The 22202-nt window shown below is 46.2% G+C and overlaps 1 protein-coding gene across 1 annotated transcript in view; it reads right to left on the bottom strand.

Moving 5' to 3' along the window:
* Positions 1-20907, bottom strand: part of b4galt5 (UDP-Gal:betaGlcNAc beta 1,4- galactosyltransferase, polypeptide 5) — a 55188-nt gene extending 34281 nt beyond the window's left edge. Inside the window, exon 1 of the mRNA XM_083641902.1 lies at positions 20331-20907. Coding sequence (XP_083498028.1) covers positions 20331-20436 — 106 coding nt within the window. The 5' untranslated portion in view covers positions 20437-20907. The remainder of the gene's footprint in view (positions 1-20330) is intronic.
* Positions 20908-22202: the final 1295 nt, after the last annotated feature.

The raw sequence follows: 22202 nt of genomic DNA, 5'->3' as shown, positions 1-22202 counted from the left end.
GTCGCCGGGCTCCTGCTACATATATTCACATGTTTTGGACTTGCCCTTCCCTGTACAGTAGGCATGGGTCGATTTCCGGTTTTACCGGTTCGGTTCGGTGTACGAGCCCAAACCGGTTTGATCACGTGCGAACCGAAAAAACCTAAAAAAAAAAATCTTTTTTTTCCCTTTTTTTTTTTTGCCAGTCCATTCTGATTGCACTATTGTTCATATTAGCCTCTTCTCAAGTTGCACTAGTATGCAAAAGTCTTATTTTGTTTATTATGTTGATGTTTGAAGAAAAGTTAAGCTGAATAGTTATGAGAAATAAATACAGGGTGTGTTTGTTACACAGGTGTCCTGCTTCTTTTTATTCAGTATCATTGCTGGTTGACAATACCAGCTTAGAGGTGTAGTATCGCTATCAGGTGGACTGAAGTTGCACTACAGACAGTTATGGGCCACACTCGGGAGCCCTGCTTAAAAAAAAAAAAAAAAAAAAATTGAATTACAAAAAAAATCGGTATATACCGGTTCGATCCGGTTTAGACGGCAATATCGAACCGGTTTTAAAATTTTCAAACCGACCCAGCCCTACTGTACAGTTATTGGCTGGACATTTTTAAATCAAATTCAGACTGTACTGTCTGGGACCCAATTTGAACCAACAGCTATTACAGCATTGTTTGGGGTTCTGCCTCACACTCTGCCGCTTCCAAAATATAAAGCAGACTTTGTTGCTTTTGTAACTTTATTAGCTAGACGACGTCTGATTTTGCTTAGGTGGAAGTCAACTGCACCCCCCTCTCATTCCGCATGGATCAGGGACATTCTTTATTTTGTTAAAGTTGAAAAAATCAGGTGCTCTGTAAATGGCTCACTTGCCAAATTTGATCAAACCTGGGGCCCCTTTTCTACACACGTTAAAAAGTTGGAGTTTACTGCCATTCCAGAGTAACAGTCTTTCATGCACAGATGGTGGGTTTGGAATGTATCATTTTGTATCATGTAAATTTAGTATAGATTTATTTTTTATTTTCTTCTTGGTGACCAATATGTACGTTTTGTGTTGTTTGTGTTGGTGTTGTTTTTTATGTTTCTGTCACTGGATTGGGCAAGATTTCGTTCTTCTGCATACTATATTTGACACAATATCAAAGCGTGACAAATTACCTTTTGAACACCTGTATGTTGTTGAAAAACTAATAAACAAATCTGAGAAAAAAAGAAAGAATTTTGGATTGTTTACACTGACCTCAAGGCGGTTGAAATTATTTTTTGGGATGGTTCCGGGGCGGCGATGTTGCTGATGTTGCTGCTGTTGTTTTGGTAAAAGTAACGCGAAAGTAGTGTAACGCCACGTTCACACACACGCCTAGAGCGACGCTTAAAGCAACGCCTAAAATTTAGGCGTCCTTGTTAACAGACGAGAGCGTTCACACATACCGCTGCCACGCTGTGCTGAAGCCACGCTCGCGCTGTGCCTACGCTGCGCTGCATTTATCGTTTAGGCGTCTGTTCTATTTTTCAGCTCTAGGCGCGCTGAACTGTCAAGCTGGCTGTTGTTTCTGGTGGACTTGGGCCATATTTTCTACCGAGTTTGCCCAAAAGGGAGGGTGGAGCGCGAATTAACGAGTGCATAGTAGGAGAGCTGTCCTTCATGTGTACCTCTATTAACGTCTTTTCTGTCAGATGTATATACCCCCCCTGTCTCAATGCATGTATCACTCATGGTGTTGATGACTCATAGTCACATGATTACCTGAGGGAAAATAACAATTACAGCGGGCCAAGAAATAGACAGACATCCTCACTTGCACATTACAATAAAAAAAGAGGACTCACCCATGCTATAAATCAGATCTGAAAAGTGTAAAAAAACCGCTGCTCATGTGTTCAGCGTAGCGCAGAGCGTGGCGTCCTGTGTGAACGAAAATAGGCGCCACGCGTGCATGAAGCAATGCCTATATGCGTAGGCATAGGCGTAGGCATAGGCGTAGGCATAGGCGTAGGCGTGTGTGTGAACCGGCCGTAATAAGTAACGAGTTACTCTACACAGAGAGTAATATTATAAAGTAACTTATTACTTTCAAATGAAAGTTAGCCGCAGGAAGAAAGAAAACAAACACTCAAACTCCATTGGGGAGCTGACTGTGCCTTGGCATTAAAAAGTTCTTCCAGGGTTGCCAACTTTGGGTACTTGGCTGGAGTGAGATTTTGATGCCATCAAACTACAAAGCAAGGAAACTGTATGCGTGTGTGTGTGTGTGTGTGTGTGTGTGTGTGTGTGTGTGTGTGTGTGACCTTGTCCTTGTGTGTGTGTGTGTGTGTGTGTGTGTGTGACCTTGTCCTTGTGTGTGTGTGTGTGTGTGTGTGTGTGTGTGTGTGTGTGTGTGTGTGTGTGTGTGTGTGTGTGTGTGTGTGTGTGTGTGTGTGTGTGTGTGACCTTGTGTGTGTGAGCATATCTTGACAACCATTCGTCTGATTTACTTCACACTTGCTGGGTGTATCCCCCGTTAATTGATGGGCGATACATGCGGTACGGAAAAATGACACACCTGTTCTATTGTTGTCGGATCCCGCATGCGTCCGACAGGTGACACGAGTGTGCGTCTGACAGGTGACACGAGTGTGCGTCTGACAGGTGACACGAGTGTGCGTCTGTTCGCAGCCGTACCGGAAGCCGTACCGCATCTGCTCCGGAGGCGGTGTACATCAGCCCTTCGACTTACACATTATAGCTCTGGAGATGCACTTAGTGTCGTTTAATATTTCATGAGAAAGACTAGATTTGTTTCGATAATGCACTAAAGGTTATGTAAATAGCTGTAGTACAGCTGGTGAATGAACTGAACTAGCCCTGGGTAAACCCAGCCTCCATGTGACCTCTATGTACTATCAGTCACCGAAGAGTCTGTGTGACATCACGCTGAAGGCTGGGTTTACCCAGGCTAGAACTTAACTACAGTGACTGACAGCTACAAAACAATTGACCTTTCACACTCGGGCTCCTAACGCTGATTTTGTTGGCGCGCTATGAATCACGTTTGATTCTGTTGGCGCGCTATGAATCATGTTTGATTCTGTTGGCGCGCTATGAATCGTGTTTAACAGGAGAGGCTGGTGTCTTCGGAAATTAAACTGTCTGCATAAACTGTCTGCATATAACAATGAAGTTGATGACAAGCTATGACATGCAGATTAAAGATGGTTACTAGCAGCTGTGATGGACAGGACAGCTAACTGAAAATGAAGATGAAGATAAGACCGAGCATTATGGAACGTCTTGTGTTCCATTAAGCTAGAAGAAGCCAAACAATCGCCACTAAAACTAGTTCAAAAGCGTCTGGGGAGGGTAGAGGTGAAAGCACTCGCCGACGACCGCGGAGACCCGGGTTCAATTCCTGGCAGCGGTACTTTCCGGCTTGGCCAGACGTTCCTAGAGAGAGACACAATTGGCCGTGTCTGTCTGTGGTGGTGAGAAGCCGGTGGTGGGGTGTATGAGTCCTGGTCGCTGCACCGGCGCCTCCTCTGGTCGGTCGGGGCACCTGTTCCGGGGGGGGGGGGAGGGGAACTGGCGGGGGGGGGGGATAGCGTGATCCTCCCACGCGCTAGGTCCTGCCGAGGAAACTCCTCGCTGTCAAGTGAAAAGAAGAAGCGGCTGGCACATGTATCGGAGGAAGCATGTGCTAGTCTACAACTCTCCCCCCCCCCCCCCAGATCGGCAGAGGGGGTGGAGCAACAACGGTGAAAGCAAGGGGAATTGACCTGAACAGTCCCGTGACTATTTCTTGACCCGGAAGGGAGTTCCCCATTCATTTCTCCATAGACAAAAAATATGAACAAAAAAATAACGTGTTTATTTTTTGTTTTTGCTCCAACTGAAATGTTTTATGGTCACTCACGATTCAGTAGGTCACGGGTTTGTCTTGGTTCCAGCCTTAAAACTCGTTATATATAAGGAATTTTCGAAATGTCTATGGAGAAATGAATGGGGAACTCTCTTCGGGGGCAAGAAATGTCACGTGAATGTTCAGCTCTATTGGCCAAGACCAACCGGGGAGAAAATGGGGGTGGGCGGGGGGGGCAGGGTTCCTGCGTCATCTGTAGCTTCACTCTTGGAGCTAATAAGTCTAGCTGAAGCTCTAATGAATGCCTTGCAGATGTCAGCTACATAAAGCATGTGTCATGTGGCTACTTCACTGCCCCACCTCTTATCTGTAGTGTCCCACACCAGGGCTGCACCACAATAGCAGCTGGTAATTAGCACTCATTGACTTGGCACTGGTACCATGGCCTAGCTGTAAATCAGCTGGGCCTCGCTAATCAACAAAGCTGCCCTCCTGAGGATTTATTACAGGAGCCTTCTTCTAACCTGGCTCCAGGTCTGACGCTTTGCATTTGCTGCCATGGCCACAATAGGGCTGGACCTGGATGCCTGGGAAGGTAGACGACGTGTGGTCCTGAATAAGAATTTGTTTTGGATAGACTCAGGTCCCTGAGAACCAACTCGCTTAAAAGGTTCTAAAAACTATCTGGGACCCGTTTTTGGCCTATTTTATTTTATTTATTTTTTTAGTCACTGCATTCACAAACTGTAAGGCAATCATCACAATTGTTCAAAACGTCGTCAAGCATGAACAGACACATGGCAGCACATTTACACAGATAGTACAAGACAAAGAGGGGGAGAAATTAAAAGTAAACAATCAAATTAAATAATAAACTGAAAATAAATCAAACACAAGATGACTAGAGACTTGTTAAAGATACGTAGAGGTCTTCTTTGGCATATTTGGAATTTCAGGGACTTTATTTTTGGCACTACTTTGACGACGAGGTTAAGAATGATAAGTGACTGAGGTCAGGGGTCACGGATGGCTCGCCCGCCTGGTGTCATCATGGACCGCTTGTGTGGGATCCCATGTGTGGGATCCCATGTGTGGGATCCCATGTGTGGGATCCAATGTGTGGGATCCCATGTGTGGGATCCTATGCACATAATCTCTTACAAACACATAAGCACCTTATGTGGCAGATAGCACCATGTTGTAATGTTGAATGTATGTTTTTATAATGACGTATGCTTTTTGGTTTCTTCTTTTTTCTTTTTCTTCCTTTGTCTGAGCTCGTTTGTCTTGTTCGTATATTGCTCTACAAAAAAAAATATTGGGGGAAAAATAATTGATCTTGGATAAAATAAAGGAAAGAAATACGCTGGAGAGACATGGAAGCATAACAACCATAAAAAAAAAATAACAAGCTGCAAATACATATCCCAGAAGTCAAGGTCAGGGTTAGATTGAATTACGCTTAATGCCATTAAACCCTTATCATGAATGAACTTATCTACTGTTTTATGCCCATGTACACAGTGTCCTCCTCCTCAAACATGAAGATCACAGATACGCCCCATCACCACAGTCATGCTCCATGCTATCAGCAGCAGCAGCACTAGGCCCGGCCCACTAGGCCCGGCCCACTGGGCCCGGCCCACTGGCCCCTAGTTATGATCAGCAGTGTGTTTGGCTCCATGCCTCTGCCTGGCGTCACAGCTCCTCCGTCATCACTTAGTGTTCACATGACCGGGCGTAACCACGGCAGCCACGTCCGTCACAAAGGGAGGCCCGGGCCAGGTGAACAAAGAGTGGGATTCTCCTCGCCGGCATGATTGGGTTACGCAGGATAATTAGTGTCTCCACGCTCAGGACCTTCAATCCACCTCCCGACATGCATCACAACGCTCCCATCTCAACATCCACCACACCAAACACTACACCACCTCCACCCCCTCTCCCTTCCACTGCCGCTCCACCATCTGGTCTGTGGTCAGATATCCACAGCGGTAGGGGTGCAGCAGGGGTTGGACCGGGGGTCATCTTACAGACAACAGCAGAACGAGGAGGACGTAGGATCAGAATACTGTCACGCGTGCGTGAGGACGATATCTGAATGACAATAAATGTGTCATCTTTACAGTTAGGTCAAAAAAGGACCGCAACCACAGATATCTATAGTCATTGCGAGAAACAGGAACTCAGGTAGAGGGAAGTTGTGGAATGAAGAAGCTGGTTGTGTGATGGTTGAGGTTAGGGTAAGCATGGTGTAGATTAGAACATTGATATATATATATATATATATATATATATATATATATATATATATATATATATATATATATATATACACAAGGAACCATAATTGAGTACACATTATGGCCAGAGACACCCAATTTGATGATTTTGTTTCTCTTGCACCCAAGTCTGTGAATATTTTTATTGTTAGATATGATTTTGTCTAGAATTCCATAAGTAGTTTGTATTGTAGAGAGATAACAAAATTTATTTATTTATTTATTTATTTATTTATTTGAGAAAGGGACAGTGCATATTAATGAACAGTACAGTCAGTACATGTAAATATGCCAGATTATAGCTCGAAGGCAGGTTTCCATCTGGAGTCCCTTGGCAGGTAACAGTGAAATGATCCAAAATCAAAATAGCTATTCTACATGTAACCCATTTTAAGGGCTTGTCCGGCCAGGGGTGGAGGCGGGAAATCGAACCCACGCTCTCGCGCTTCCAAAGCGCACGCGCTAAACCGCGACACCAAGAGAGCTAGCTTCCTTATTGGCGGAGCTGGTTAACGGGCCTCTACCACGCGGGCCTCAGCAGGTGGAGGACTCTGATTCACTCCGGTACATACTTCTGTTAGTGTGGAAGTGCTATTAGAGAACTGAAAATAAGGAATGGGCCTATAGACTGTATGCTGTGCAAACAGAAACACCTTCATCAAACACACGTTCACTGACGTTATGAGCAACTAAATCGAATGGATGCCGTATGTAAACATGACTACAATCCCCCATAAAGGAATGGCTATAAGCATGACAAAAGAGATGCGTGATACCAGAGGTGTGGCTCCAGGCCTGGGAAGTTCTCACTGACATGGAGGGAGGAGGTGTGGCTCCAGGCCTGGGAAGTGCTGCTCACTGACATGGAGGGAGGAGGTGTGCAGCTCCAGGCCTGGGAAGTGCTGCTCACTGATATGGAGGGAGGAGGTGTGCAGCTCCAGGCCTGGGAAGTGCTGCTCACTGACATGGAGGGAGGAGGTGTGGCTCCAGGCCTGGAAAGTGCTGCTCACTGTCATGGAGGGAGGAGGTGTGGCTCCAGGCCTGAGAAGTGCTGCTCACTGACATGGAGGGACTTGAGTTGGAAGAGCCTGATTCGTTTGATTTTTTATAACACCAAAGCAGAAATCCTAATTCACTGGGTCCGAACACCCTTGTTGGAGGGCGTGTGGGTCAAGGCAAGTGGACCATGGCCACGTGTTCTGACTATGTCCAAGTATTCCATCTTTTTGGGAAGTTGTGGGATGTTTAGTTGTAAACTGAACTGTCTTAAGTAAGGTGCACTGGCATTCCCATAATAATCCTGTTAAATGGGAGCTACTAGACTGGAGTGTGTTTCAGCTGGAGTGTGTTTCAGCTGGAGTGTGTTACAGCTGGAGTGTGTTTCAGCTGGAGAGTGTTTCAGCTGGAGGGTGTTTCAGCTGGAGTGTGTTACAGCTGGAGTGTGTTACAGCTGGAGTGTGTTTCAGCTGGAGTGTGTTACAGCTGGAGTGTGTTTCAGCTGGAGTGTGTTTCAGCTGGAGTGTGTTACAGCTGGAGTGTGTTTCAGCTGGAGTGTGTTTCAGCTGGAGTGTGTTTCAGCTGGAGTGTGTTACAGCTGGAGTGTGTTTCAGCTGGAGTGTGTTTCAGCTGGAGTGTGTTTCAGCTGGAGTGTGTTACAGCTGGAGTGTGTTACAGCTGGAGTGTGTTTCAGCTGGAGTGTGTTTCAGCTGGAGTGTGTTTCAGCTGGAGTGTGTTTCAGCTGGAGTGTGTTTCAGCTGGAGTGTGTTTCAGCTGGAGTGTGTTACAGCTGGAGTGTGTTTCAGCTGGAGTGTGTTACAGCTGGAGTGTGTTTCAGCTGGAGTGTGTTACAGCTGGAGAGTGTTTCAGCTGGAGTGTGTTTCAGCTGGAGTGTGTTACAGCTGGAGTGTGTTTCAGCTGGAGTGTGTTACAGCTGGAGTGTGTTTCAGCTGGAGTGTGTTTCAGCTGGAGTGTGTTACAGCTGGAGTGTGTTACAGCTGGAGTGTGTTTCAGCTGGAGAGTGTTACAGCTGGAGGGTGTTTCAGCTGGAGTGTGTTTCAGCTGGAGGGTGTTTCAGCTGGAGTGTGTTACAGCTGTGTTTCAGCTGGAGTGTGTTTCAGCTGGAGTGTGTTTCAGCTGGAGTGTGTTACAGCTGGAGTGTGTTTCAGCTGGAGGGTGTTTCAGCTGGAGTGTGTTACAGCTGGAGTGTGTTTCAGCTGGAGAGTGTTACAGCTGGAGGGTGTTTCAGCTGGAGTGTGTTTCAGCTGGAGTGTGTTTCAGCTGGAGTGTGTTTCAGCTGGAGTGTGTTTCAGCTGGAGTGTGTTACAGCTGGAGTGTGTTTCAGCTGGAGGGTGTTTCAGCTGGAGTGTGTTTCAGCTGGAGTGTGTTTCAGCTGGAGTGTGTTTCAGCTGGAGGGTGTTACAGCTGGAGTGTGTTTCAGCTGGAGTGTGTTTCAGCTGGAGTGTGTTTCAGCTGGAGTGTGTTACAGCTGGAGTGTGTTTCAGCTGGAGGGTGTTTCAGCTGGAGTGTGTTACAGCTGGAGTGTGTTTCAGCTGGAGAGTGCTACAGCTGGAGGGTGTTTCAGCTGGAGTGTGTTTCAGCTGGAGTGTGTTACAGCTGGAGTGTGTTTCAGCTGGAGTGTGTTTCAGCTGGAGAGTGTTTCAGCTGGAGTGTGTTTCAGCTGGAGTGTGTTTCAGCTGGAGGGTGTTTGAGCTGGAGTGGATCAGGCTGCAGAGACTCCAGTATCGCTACTACAATAGCAGGAATAACACATACTACATTGGTACCATCAATAAAAGACTTATGTAATCCTACTGTAGGTATTTTACAAGGTGACGTTTAGTGTTCCCGTAAACTCTAGTAAACCATATTTCATTAGTTGTGTGTGTGTGTGTGTGTGTGTGCATGTGTGTGTGTGTGTGAGAGAGTATGTGTATGAGTGTGTGTGTGTGTGTGTGTGCGTATGTGTATGTGTGTGTGTGAGAGAGAGAGTGTGCGCGCGCGCGTGTGTGTGTGTGTATGTGCGTGTGTGTATGTGTGTGTTTGAGTGTGTGTGTGTGTGTGTGTGTGGGGGGGGGGGGGGTATGGTATCACACGGTCGATGAAAGGCTTTAAGAGGATTGCTTGTGCCTCTGAGTGACTTGCAAGGTGCAATGAACTCTCAGTCTATTGATGTTTAACTAAATTCCATTGTTAATACGGCGTTTAGCGTCACATGTCCTCGCAGCCGACACACACATTTGCAACGCAGGAAGAAGGAGAGACTAGAGAGCAGCAGTAAAGCAGTAAAAATGTCCAGAGTCTCCAGACAGAAGAAAAATATAACTTTTGTTTTTACCTTGATCTGAAAGTCACAAGTTCTCACCGGTCAGCAAACAGCAATAATGAAATACTACAGTAATTTAAAAAAAATCGGTATAATTATCTATATTGTTTTTACTAAAGGGCCTCGGGCCAGTTGCACAACGCACCTTAAAGGAACACTCTGCCCATTTTCAACCAGCTTTGTATCATTAGAACATCAGTAGTATATCAGAAAACTGTAAACGGTTTTGAAGTCTGTCATTTAATTTGACAGTTATTGAGTGTTAAACTGTGGACCAATGATATCACTGGTCCACACTAACTCAAATTAATAACTCATTAACTCAAATCAACTCTCAATAACTGTCAAACTAGATGAATGATGAATAGTTTGACAGTTATTGAGAGTTGATTTGAGTTAATGAGTTATTAATTTGAGTTAGTGTGGACCAGTGATGTCCTTGGTCCACAGTTTAACACTCAATAACTGTCAAATTAAATGACAGACTTCAAAACCGTTTACAGTTTTCTGATATACTACTAATGTTCTAATGATACAAAGCTGGTTGAAAATGGGCGGAGTGTTCCTTTAAGTTAAGATTTTCCTTAGAGTCCGAGTTAAGGTGTCCATAAAATAAAATCGGTTGCACAAAATGCCCTTAAATCTTCTCCTTAAGGTTAAACATTTTCAGGAAAACGTAAGCACAAGATTTAAGGGTGTTTTGCGCAGCCGATTCTATTTTATGGGACACCTTAACTCAGACTCTAAGGCACATCTTAACTTAAGGTGCTTTGTTTGTGTCTAGTGCGACTGGACGTCACACGCAGAAGAGGACTGAGAGGAAGTCTCCGGCCCGCAGGCACAAATAACGACTGTAAATAAATCCCGGGGGATTCGTTGTCGTCCGTCACACCCCGCTCATCATGGGAACGAGGATGGCATGTTTGTGCGGTTGCCGTGACGATAAAAAGGGAGTCCGTCCTGGACGGGATCAAGCCTTCAGGGAACCATGGCAACCGGCGGCGACAATGTCAGATGCCAGCCAGACCTCGCCTGGCACGGCCGCAGAGCAGGGCCAGGAAGGAATCTCAAGGAGTGAACTCTCTCGCCCCCATCAAAACCTCTGCTGTGCTTTTCTTTTCATTCCGTTTTGATTTCTTAATAAGCAGCAATCAATCGATTCTTAATTACACAGTCATATATGTTACATTTTAATAGCTTCAGAACTCTATAGGAGAGAGAGAGAGAGAGAGAGAGAGAGAGAGAGAGAGAGAGAGAGAGAGAGAGGGTGGCTGTAGTACGCTTGTTTATTCACAATGGGACCCAGCTGAGGCAGCCTGGCACCAAGTTAATATTTCTCCTGGGCCCAGCAGAGCAGCAGCCCCAGCCTGTGGAAATGAGCCTGAGCCTGAGCAGGCCGACTGCATTGATCTGAATGGATGGATCGATGGAGCAGCAGACAGGGGAATTAGAAAACTAGCACTGCACAGCAGAGTGCCAGCCAGAGAAGCTCCATACTTACTGTGTAAGCACAAGCTAGCTAGGTATCAGCACACATCTACTAGGGGTGTGGGGGGGGAAATCGATACACCATAGTATCGCGATATTTTGCCTGACGATATTGTATCGATATTTCGACGCCAAGTATGTATCGATGTTTTTTTTTTTTTTGCAGGCCATGCCATGCCAGGCCAGGCCACCGGGCATCTGCCTGAAGCGCCCGATGTTGCAGTCCGCGTCTGCAGTGGCGTATTGAGTCCAGAGAAGCTTAATAATGTAGCCTACATTTTGGGCAAAAACAAACCAAACAAAAAAACACCGCATGTTTTACTTCCGGTGAGGTCAAGGAAAAGGTAGGAAAAGGAGTTAGACAATATATCGAAATATCGCAATATTCAATATCGCAATATTCAATATATCGCAATACTATCGTATCATTCAATTCAACTTTATTTAAAGTGTAAAATCACCACCAATCACCGAAACACTTTACAATCAAGGCATCACACAGCAGAAAATACAAATAGTCAATATCATGACTCTCAAGTATCGTTTTAGTATCGTATCGTGGGCATCGGGTGATTCCCACCCCTAACATCTACACAAATATATGCAGTGCACACACACAATACTGTTCTGGGAACGAACACACACACACACACACACACACACACACACACACACACACACACACACACACACACACACACACACACACACACACACACACACACACACACACACACACACACACACACACACACACACTGCTGTGACCACAACAAGTGGAGGAGACTGCGCCGTGTCCATGTCTGTCTGGCCAATTTGTGAGAGCTATGGTAACCGCAGAGCAATGCTAGACATGCAGTTTTATAAGCCATAAACATGTCCAGATAAAAGAGGAGTTCGCTTTACAAGACTGGGGAGGTGCAGTCTGCAGTAACACAGCAAACCAGTAACAACTCGGTGGTGGTGGAAAACAGTGTAAACATAATAGCGACATATAGAAGAAGTGTGTTCAGCCTTTTACCACTGCACGAAGCAGCCTCTCTATCCGATCCGATCTGAGAAGTCCAGATCTATGAAGACAGAGTACAATGCTGCGTCTTTCTCCCCAAAAAGAGTTAATAATTTACCCACATTAACCTTAATGGCTGAGCTATAGTTAGCATCTACCTGCGCTGTCAGCAGCACATAAAAGCAGGCCAAGTTAGACTCTGAGCCACTGCCTTGCTGCAAATGCAAAGCATCAAGTTGCATAACAACAGCAGCATCCAAACAGAACAAACCACCTTCCTTCTCGTCTACATCTCCACCATCCAAACACCACCTACAAAAAACTAGGGGTGGGAATCACTGATGCCCCACGATCCGATATTATCATGATACTTAAAGGAACACTCCGCCCATTTTCAACCAGCTTTGTATCATTAGAACATCAGTAGTATATCAGAAAACTGTAAGCTGTTTTGAAGTCTGTCATTTAATTTGACAGTTATTGAGTGTTAAAGTGTGGACCAGTGACATCACTGGTGTGGACCAGTGACATCACTGGTCCACACTAACTCAAATGAATAACTCATTAACTCAAATCAACTCTCAATAACTGTCAAACTAGATGAATGATGAATAGTTTGACAGTTATTGAGAGTTGATTTGAGTTAATGAGTTATTCATTTGAGTTAGTGTGACATCACTGGTCCACACTTTAACACTCAATAACTGTCAAATTAAATGACAGACTTCAAAAGCGTTTACAGTTTTCTGATATACTACTGATGTTCTAATGATACAAAGCTGGTTGAAAATGGGCGGAGTGTTCCTTTAAGTCACGAACCGATAGTATTGCGATATGCTAGTATCGCGATATATTGAGTATTGCGATATATTGTGATTGATTACCTTTTTTCAACTGCAAACCCCTTCCTTCTTGTCTACTGTTACCTCTCCACCATCCAAACATCACCTACAACAAACCCCTTCCTTCTCATCGACCTCCACGCCTCAGGTCATTTTTTTACCCAAATCAGGATTCAAATGTTCCCAGGGCAAAGCAGCTGACTATGTGTGTGACTGTACCTTTAAATGGTGGCTTTGCAGGAAGTGGCTGCGAGAACAAATGGACATATAAGTGAACGGACACTCACATTCTTTAGTTGGGTGTGACAAGAGGGAAATGTAAAAAAAAAAAAAACATCTGAGAAAAAAAGAAACCCAAACATATTTTCTCTGTTTCTCTGTGAGAAGACTACCAGCATAACTGATGCTACAGGCCAACAACCGAGACCGGCCTAGCTCTAGTCTCGCTCGAGGCAAGCCCAAATCAAAAATCAATAGTCTTTCAAGGCAAGCCCAAATCAAAAATCAATAGTCTTTCCTCTTCAAATTCCAGTAAATTACTGTTTCGAGGCATGGAGGCACTGACACATAGGAGTGAGAGAAAACCCTCAACAGACTGCTGCAATGATCAAAATATACAAATATTTCACTTGCGTAAGACAGTGTCTACCTGCCATCAAAAGCATGCTGGGCCTGCTATCTTTAATTAAGTTTGGGCTGCAGAATCTTTCATCGTTTACTGAAAAATATTGTCCAATCGCACGACGGCACAGGGAGGGCACTGCTGATACAGCACGCTGTAAACCACAGCAGTAAAGACAGGACTGAGCACAGGGACAGCAGCACTGGTGCTATCAGTGAAACCTGTGAAATGAATGAAATCGGATGGGTGGTGACAGTCCATAGTTCATAGCTATTATTATCCAGCTGGGTTTACATGATATGTATAGGATGTTCATTTTGGCTGTGATTTGAGATGTTGTATTCTAGGCTTTGACGGGGTTTCTCCCCCGGCTCAGAATAGAGAGGCAAAGTGGAACGTCAAACGTAAAATGCGTATAAAAATAGTTTCACTTGTTCAAACCAAACGGTAGAGAGATATTTAGAAACAGGAGAGATCGCATAACAATTCACTCGAAAATATTTTTTCGATTTTGTTTTTTTTATAGTTTTGGTCTGAGTGAAATGTTCTATGGTCTCTCGCGATTCTAAATATAGCTGAACCGAACGTGAAAAAATGTTTTTTCCCCTCGCCAAAATGTTGTCTAAGGAGTGTTATTTAGCTACTTTCGTGACAAACTAGCATGACGTGGTTGGTACAAATCGATTCCTTAGGTCTTCTAGTTTTATATGACACCAGAAACGTCACTCTGGCTTTAAAACTGAGCCTGCTGCAGCCTCTGAAAGGAAATGTTCAAAATTGGGATATTTCTCAAATATAGAAAATGGGCCCAATCCGGTTAATCCTCAGGGTTAATGTGTATGTAAAAACTGTCTTCCGTAATAAAAAAGAAATAAAATCAAAATTCTTTGCAATTCTCTGGCGGACCACAGTTTGGGAACCATTGTTCTATTGACATTGTGAAGAGCGATTTTTCTGAAATGTGTGTTAAAATGGGCCAGTCACACATCCTTTGCATAGGGCAGGCTACATTAAACTGAGACCAAAGCTACTAAACAGTAGCAGGATGCTAGCAGCAAGGTCACTGCCAAGGTGGCCTTAGGGACCTCAGGGCATCACGACCAGAGGGAGGGGCAAAGGAGGCCATGGCCTCCATGTAATTCCTACCCTGACACACACACACGCACACACACACACACACACACACACACACACACACACACACACACACACACACACACACACACACACACACACACACACACACAGCCTTTCCGACAGGAGGATCGGCCTGGTCTCCAGAGACCAAGGGAAGCACCTGCCTTCTTGTCTTCCTTGCTCTCCCCGGGTGTGGAGGTGTGTGTGTGTGTGTGTGTGTGTGTGTGTGCGCGCATCATGTGTGTGTGCATGTGTGTGTATCTGTATGCATTCCTATAAATAGTGTGTGTCTTCCCTTAGCTCTCGCTCCAGTGGGATCCTCTCATGTTTTAATTAAATAAACTGCTGCAATCAGGCCCAGCTGTGGCCCGCATCATCCAGCAAGCATCCATCCACGCTCAGGCCAGCAGAGGCTGAGGAGCATGATGTGCATGTAGACAGAGAAGAACCAGAGAGAGGGAGAGAGAGAGAGAGAGAGAGAGAGGAGAGAGAGAGGGGAGAGAGAGAGTGGGAGAGGGAGAGAGAGAGAGAGGGGAGAGAGAGTGGGAGAGGGAGAGAGAGAGAGAGAGAGGAGAGAGAGAGGGGAGAGTGGGAGAGGGAGAGAGAGAGAGAGGGGGGAGAGAGAGAGAGAGAGAGAGCGAGAAGGAGAGAGAGAGAGAGAGGGAGCGAGAAGGAGAGAGAGAGGGGAGAGAGAGAGAGGGAGCGAGAAGGAGAGAGAGAGATAGAGAGGGGGGAGAGAGAGAGAGAGAGAGCTACATGTAGTGAGAAATGGACCATGCTGTGATGTGAATAATTGGGGCGTTCTACATCGAAGCCACCAGGGTATTCATATGGGAAGTCCCGCTCAGGCAGCTCAGGTGTGCCGGATGGGTTCCCCCCCAATGTGCACACCACCAGCAGACTCTTTCATCCTCCCCTCCTCTCCATCCCCCTCTCCAGTCCCTCTCCCCCCTCCCCTCCCCTCCTCCATCCCCTCCTCTCCATCCCCCTCTCCAGTCCCACCCCCTCTCCCTCCCCTCCTCCCCTCCTCCCCTCCTCCTGCCCTATCCCATCTTTTTATGATTTATTTTCTCCTTCCTCCTCTGCCCTCTTTCCTCGGAATGATCAGCTCTATATTTGCGTCGCCCCTCTCCTCATCTCGTCACTCTCCACAAATGGCTCCACACACACACCGATCTGTTTCATCTCCTAAATGCTGCCGGCTGCCTCCATACACTGACATCTGTAACAGTAACACCCACCAAATAGACTAGACACATTTCAGGCTAAGGAACCCTATTTCATTTATAATATCAGAGGGACCTGTAATGGGAAGATGTTTCGCTGTTGTTGATTTAATATAGAACAACAGTATAGAATAGTCATTGTTATTATACACTCCTTATTTGGCTAATAATTTGGAGTGAGAAGAAGAATATTTCTCATTGATCAGTACGGAACTCTGAAAGCCCCTCAAGGACCCCTGGGCATCCTGACCTGCTCTTCATACCCCGACCTCTCCACTTTGACCTTGCCTGCCAGCTCACTTAGGGATGAAACGAATAGCGCTAACATTTCAAATTTTCATTATTATTAAAACCGTGTCACCGTGGTTACAGCACTTTGAAAAACACGGTAAATAACATACTCATACACATGAGAAACCCAGATTTTTGCCGAGGGCCGAACAAATATTGTCATGCCGTAACCCAGGGATGGGGAACTTTGATGATAGAGAGGGCCACAAAAAAAATTCCTCGCTACCAGAGGGCCAGATTTTGCTGGGGGCTGAACGGCGCCGGTGCGAAAAATTTGGGGCTTTACTGCCTTTTATATAAAATAGCGGCAGAAGCAGCCTGGTTCCTGCTGGTTCACATGTATAATGAATGGACCAGTGCGTGCTGCCGGTCCTTGTTCTGTTCCTGTCCTGACCCCCGGTCGGCCACGGGGGCCATTAAAAGCCTACAATCAACACCCAGGAGGACGCACTGGGCCGGGCCCGGCTCTCAATCAGGCAACATATGCCATCAATAATTGAGCTGGAAAAATACTGCTCATGGGAATGAAGGGAGGGATTATTTTGAAGGGAGTGGACCTCATTGTTCAAAGATTTATTTGCTCCGCGTTTAGAGGAATCGTTGCTCCGACGCTCTCTGCTGTTGGGACCTACACAGGCCATTCCCGTCAGTTGATGTGTCCTCCACATGAGAATCGATTCAATTATTGATTAAGTCGGCCGCGCTAAGGTAAAAAGCGTGAACGGATCGATATCCATTCTGATGACAGAGAGCGATCAGCTTTCCCCTCTGATGTTTTCCCAAAGTCTACACATGTAAGACTAAAAAATCATATTTCACTCATAGGGGTCACTGCAAACGGCCCAGCTCAAGAGGACAACCACAGGGTTTCCTTACCCGCAGTGTTTTCTCCCCAATTGTACTTGGCCAATTGCCACTGCTGTCCCAGTCGTTGCTCCGCCCCCTCTGCCGATCTGGAGAGAGGTGTAGACCAGCACCATGCTTCCTCCGATACATGTGCAGTCGCCAGCTGCTTCTTTTCACCTGACAGCGAGGAGTTTCACCGGCGGGACACGCATATCTTAATCCGCCATCAACCCACAGACACGGCCAATTGTGCCTGTATGGATGATGCCTGACCAAGCCGGAAGTAACACGGAGTTCGAACCTGCGACCCTCGTGCTGGTAGGCAGGGGATCTACCGCTGCACTACAAGGGCGTGGTTTTGGTATGGCACTCGCCATAGAAGACAGTCGGCATGTGTGGGAACGCCCACAAAATGTTATACGGCTGAGCGCGCGAGTGGGGTAAAACCGCCCATATATATATCACAATGGGCTGACTCACCAAAGGAAGGTGCTGCGGCTCTACACTAACAGGTTTGGGGATTCTAGAGCAGAACACAAGACGTCTGTTCAGATGTGCGTTTACTGCGCTGGTTAAATCCCCGATCGTGTCATGCCTGGGCTGGGCTAGCAGCTCAATTCTAACTTTGCTGAATGGATAGAACGGGGGGGGGGGGGGGGGGGGGGATTTACCCCACCCTGACCACGCCCCCCCAGCCAGGCTGAGCCAGCTAACCCAGCGTCTATGACGAGACATCGCCTCAACCTATACCTCCTTGGCTTCTGGCCAAAATTGAGAGAGAAAGAGAAAGAAAGAGAGGGGGGAGAGAGAGAGGGAGAGAGTTATGCTAAACTTTAGCATAACTTTCTTGCAGGCAGTCTTTCTAGCTCGTTTAAATACCTTGTAGACGGAGTTACCCTATTATCCAGGGGTGGCTGGTGGTGCATTTATGTCCGGGGGGGGGGGGGGGTTGAGTGGTTGAAATCAATATCATGATAATCATAACGATTTTTCTCAATATCAATACTGTTGTTCATGCTAATGTAGGTTATTTAGAATGATGGAAATAAACCCTACAAACAACAAAGGATTCTCTGACAGGAATCATTTCCATAGTGTACCACGCATAGCAGTTTACAGAGGTGACACTTCCTCACACCTACAGGCTATACTACTACCGCTATATTGTTTTACTGCTGTAGTGTGCTGCTGGTCATGTTTAACAAAAATGTAGGCTACATTAATGTAACTGCTTTGTGGTCAATTCTTAATGTACAATAATTACAGCATTTGTTTCATGCACTGACTGTGAGGTCCTGTAGCGCTTATCACTATGTCCTTATGATTCAGTCATTATGATTCACTGGAATAAAAAAAAAAAAAGTTTACTACTTAAATGTCATATTGCATATAAACAACTCACCAAAATTGACTATTGCTCAACTGATTAAACGCACGCACGCACACACACACACACACACACACACACACACACACACACACACACACACACACACACACACACACACACACACACACACGTGTACTACTGTGTTTAAAAATGAAAAGGTTTTGGGCTTGTTGCTGACCACGGGTGGCTGGGATAGATTAGTAACGTCTTGGATGCTATTGGCTGTTTGGAATAGAGACACACAGACACAAACATGTTCTGATTGGCTGTTTGGAATAGAGCACACACAGACACAAACATGTTCTGATTGGCTGTTTGGAATAGAGCACACACAGACACAAACATGTTCTGATTGGCTGTTTGGAAAAGAGCACAGAGACACAAACAGGGTTCTTCTGGGCAAGCCAAGCCCCACCTCAATCATGCCCCGCTCAGCTCAGCTCAGCTCAGCTCAGCTCAGCTCAGCTCAGCACAACAGGATGTCCACCCCAAGAGTGGCTTAAGTACTACATCCTGCTTTTGGACGTAAATAGTATAAAAAAACGTCCTGCAGTAGCCTAACCCTTGAGGAAGTGTGTTACCTCGGCTCACCCCCGCGTTTCCTCAAAAAGAAAAGCCCTGGTTCATTTCCCTCACTCATACAATAGAAGGAGTTGCATTGGTACATCCATCATTAGTTGAATAACCCCCCTTCAGACAGTGGAAAACGATGACACATTTAGTCACATTTTGGACTTGGCACAGGCCCAAGGACAGAGGAGGTGAAAGTCCCAACTTCCCAATAAACGCTCGGCAACCGAGATAAGCTCTGCGCATATAGCTGCAATAAAGTATCAGATGTTTGGGTGTCACATGGGGCAATAATGGTAAAGATATCTCGGGGGGTGATAGTGGTGCCCTTAATATAACTATTAGACCTTCAAGAGAACATTAGGCCCGCAGAGAGATGTGCACACACACACACACACACACACACACACACACACACACACACACACACACACACACACACATGCACAATCTCTCTATCTCTCTCTCTCTCAAAGACAGAGGAAGAGACAGTGAGAGAGAGAGACAGAGAAAGATGGGGGAGAAAGGGGGAGAAACGGTGAAAAAAGGGGAGGGGATGAAACAAACACCACATTAATGATTTAAGAGCATTATTCGGGGGACATGGGATACTACACAAACGCCCTGTGACTGGTTTCCCGGCAGGCATTGGCAGAATTTGGCCTTACACCAGGAAGCTGATTGGTCATCAACCACACAGACCACTAACAGAATGCCACTTAGGCGTGAGTCCCTTTTGCAATAGCTGCCCTGCACACTCAACACAAACGTAGCCTCTGTTTCCCAAACAAATAATTTGTGTGTCCTTTGACTCATAACTTCACATATAGCCCCCGCCATTCATTCAGCCAGGATTAGATGCTTTCCCATGTGTTGGCGCGTGCACGCGCACGCGCACACACACACACACACACACACACACACACACACACACACACACACACACACACACACACACACACACACACACACACACACAGAAGCTATTCTGTGGATGCCAGCCAGCAAAACCAAAACAGTCTCCCCCTCCTGCCTGCTTGTGGGGCCCCAGCCTAACTAACTGTAAGCCTTCTAATCATGACTGCTGCTGCTGCTAACATCAGCATGATAGTAGCCGTGGTTGTCATCGGTACATTCGGTAGCAGGATGGTTTATCATGGTCAGGTACATCATGCATATTATAGGGTTGGCTCTCACTGTCTTAGCATCCATACATACAGCCAGGTCTGAATCGTCGACTGGGGGGGGGGGATCAGGCTCATACAGAGAGGCGCATGGCTCCTTCCCCCCTGTCGCTGTCACACATGACCTAACAACAAGCCATCACACACACACACACACACACGCACACGCACACGCACACGCACACGCACACGCACACGCACACACACACACACACACACACACACACACACACACACACACAGCGGAACATCAGATGTTTTTAATCATGTCATCAGTATGTTTTCACTTACCGATACCGGGGGCGGAGTAGATGAAATACAATGCGGAGGTGGACAGCGAGAAAAGGAATATAAGCCCAAGGAATGACCTTCTCCGGAACCGCAAGTGTGTCGGCATTATTATACAGGCAGCAAAAACACACGCACGGGCACGTCTGCGTATTTACAGTGAAGAAGAGACAGCCCGTTCCGATCCGATGCCAGAGCCAGTGCGGACAGTTTTGGGTTTAAACGTGCCGAGCCGAGCGGAGCGGAGCGGTCGGTCTGCGGCAGGCAGGCAGGCAGGCAGGCAAGGCAGGCAGGCAGGCAGGGAGAGGAGAGGGGGGGGACCAGCAGGCAGCGACTAGGAAGTCCGTCTGTTTCCGCGGCAGGCAGGCAGGTTGGGCTCAGGAAGGGAGGGGGGGGGTCCAGTATCCAATCAATCAGGGCATTCAAATTGCGTCCCCCCGAAAAGGATGGTTTGAGCCTTTGTCGATGATATGCTCAGTTCGATCGGAACCCGGCCCGCTAACTGCGAGGATGCAGTGTCGAGACTGGCCTGGTATCTTCAGTGAAAGCGCATCGTTCGGATCGACTCGAGCACACCGTACGACACTGATGGAGTAGCTATAGGGCCGCTCCTGCGCTTCACTTCGCCTGCCTACCAGCCCTATGAATGGAGCGTCCCCTCCACCGCAACATGAGCAATACCTAAAGTGGGCGTTGAAAAGTAGCTAGCATGGGGCATGTGTTTCCTCTCCTCCACTCTCGAGTCGGAACTGCTCGGAACGGAAGCCTGGCGTATTGATTAACGTCACTCTAAAATACTCTAATAACATATGGCGCGCCATGAATATAAATTAAGACAATTATTAGCTAAAACTGAGAACGGCCCTTGTAAACTGCTGATTAAATCAGAAGATGCAAAGTTCAGATACAGCAATGTAGTCTACCGCGCAGGCGTGATGTCATAAATTAATTCACACACACGCACGCACGCACACACACACACACACACACACACACACACACACACACACACACACACACACACACACACACACACACACACACACACACACACACACACACACACACACACACACACACACACACACACACACAAGGCTATAGTTCAGTGATGATGTCATGTCACTGATGGCATCATCAGTGATCGAGTGATGTCCTAAATTCACTCACATACAAGGCTATAGTTCAGTGATAATGTCACTGATGACATCACTGACTGATGATGTCATCAGTGGTGATGTCATCAGTGATGATGTCATCAGTGATGTCATGCAGCAATGTAGTCTACCGCAGGCATACATCTCTCTCTACCCCTTCCTCTTTTATATCTTTTTTTTTTTCTTTCTTTCTTTCTTTCTTTCTTTCTTTCTTTCTTTCTTTCTTTCTTTCTTTCTTTCTTTCTTTCTTTCTTGCTTACTTGCTTACTTGCAACTTGCCCAAATGCCAAATGCTGCATTCCTGCATTCCGCCACCAGTTCACATGCCACAGTTGAGCGCTCAAGCATGATATAAGGCCAATAAATCAATTTAAGGTAAAATACAGCTGCAGTGAACTTTTGACTTACTGTAGGAATCAACGTGACAAACGTTAATATCTCAAAAACTATACCACACTATATCACATCGCTTTTGACATTCTGAGTGAGAGCGGAACTAGCTCAAGAGTTTGATGTATAAATGCATGTTGTGTTAACGTTGTGTGAACTGTCGCAGTTTTTAAAATGTAAACAGGGTCAGCCGGCTAGAGTCAGACACCCAAAGCTCAGGCTCCCATAGGGTTCCATTGCCGTTGCCACCCAGTGACGCGGTTTGTTTACCAAAATGCTGCTGGGCTGATCCTTCGTAGTAAAAAGGCAAGTCAGTTTCTTGCATCCA

This window comes from Poromitra crassiceps, assembly GCF_964638095.1.
Source record: "Poromitra crassiceps genome assembly, chromosome: 8".
NCBI classification, from domain to species: Eukaryota; Metazoa; Chordata; class Actinopteri; order Beryciformes; family Melamphaidae; genus Poromitra; species Poromitra crassiceps.
Note: the sequence above shows the minus strand (reverse complement) of the source record. Positions and strands in the feature narration are given on the sequence as shown.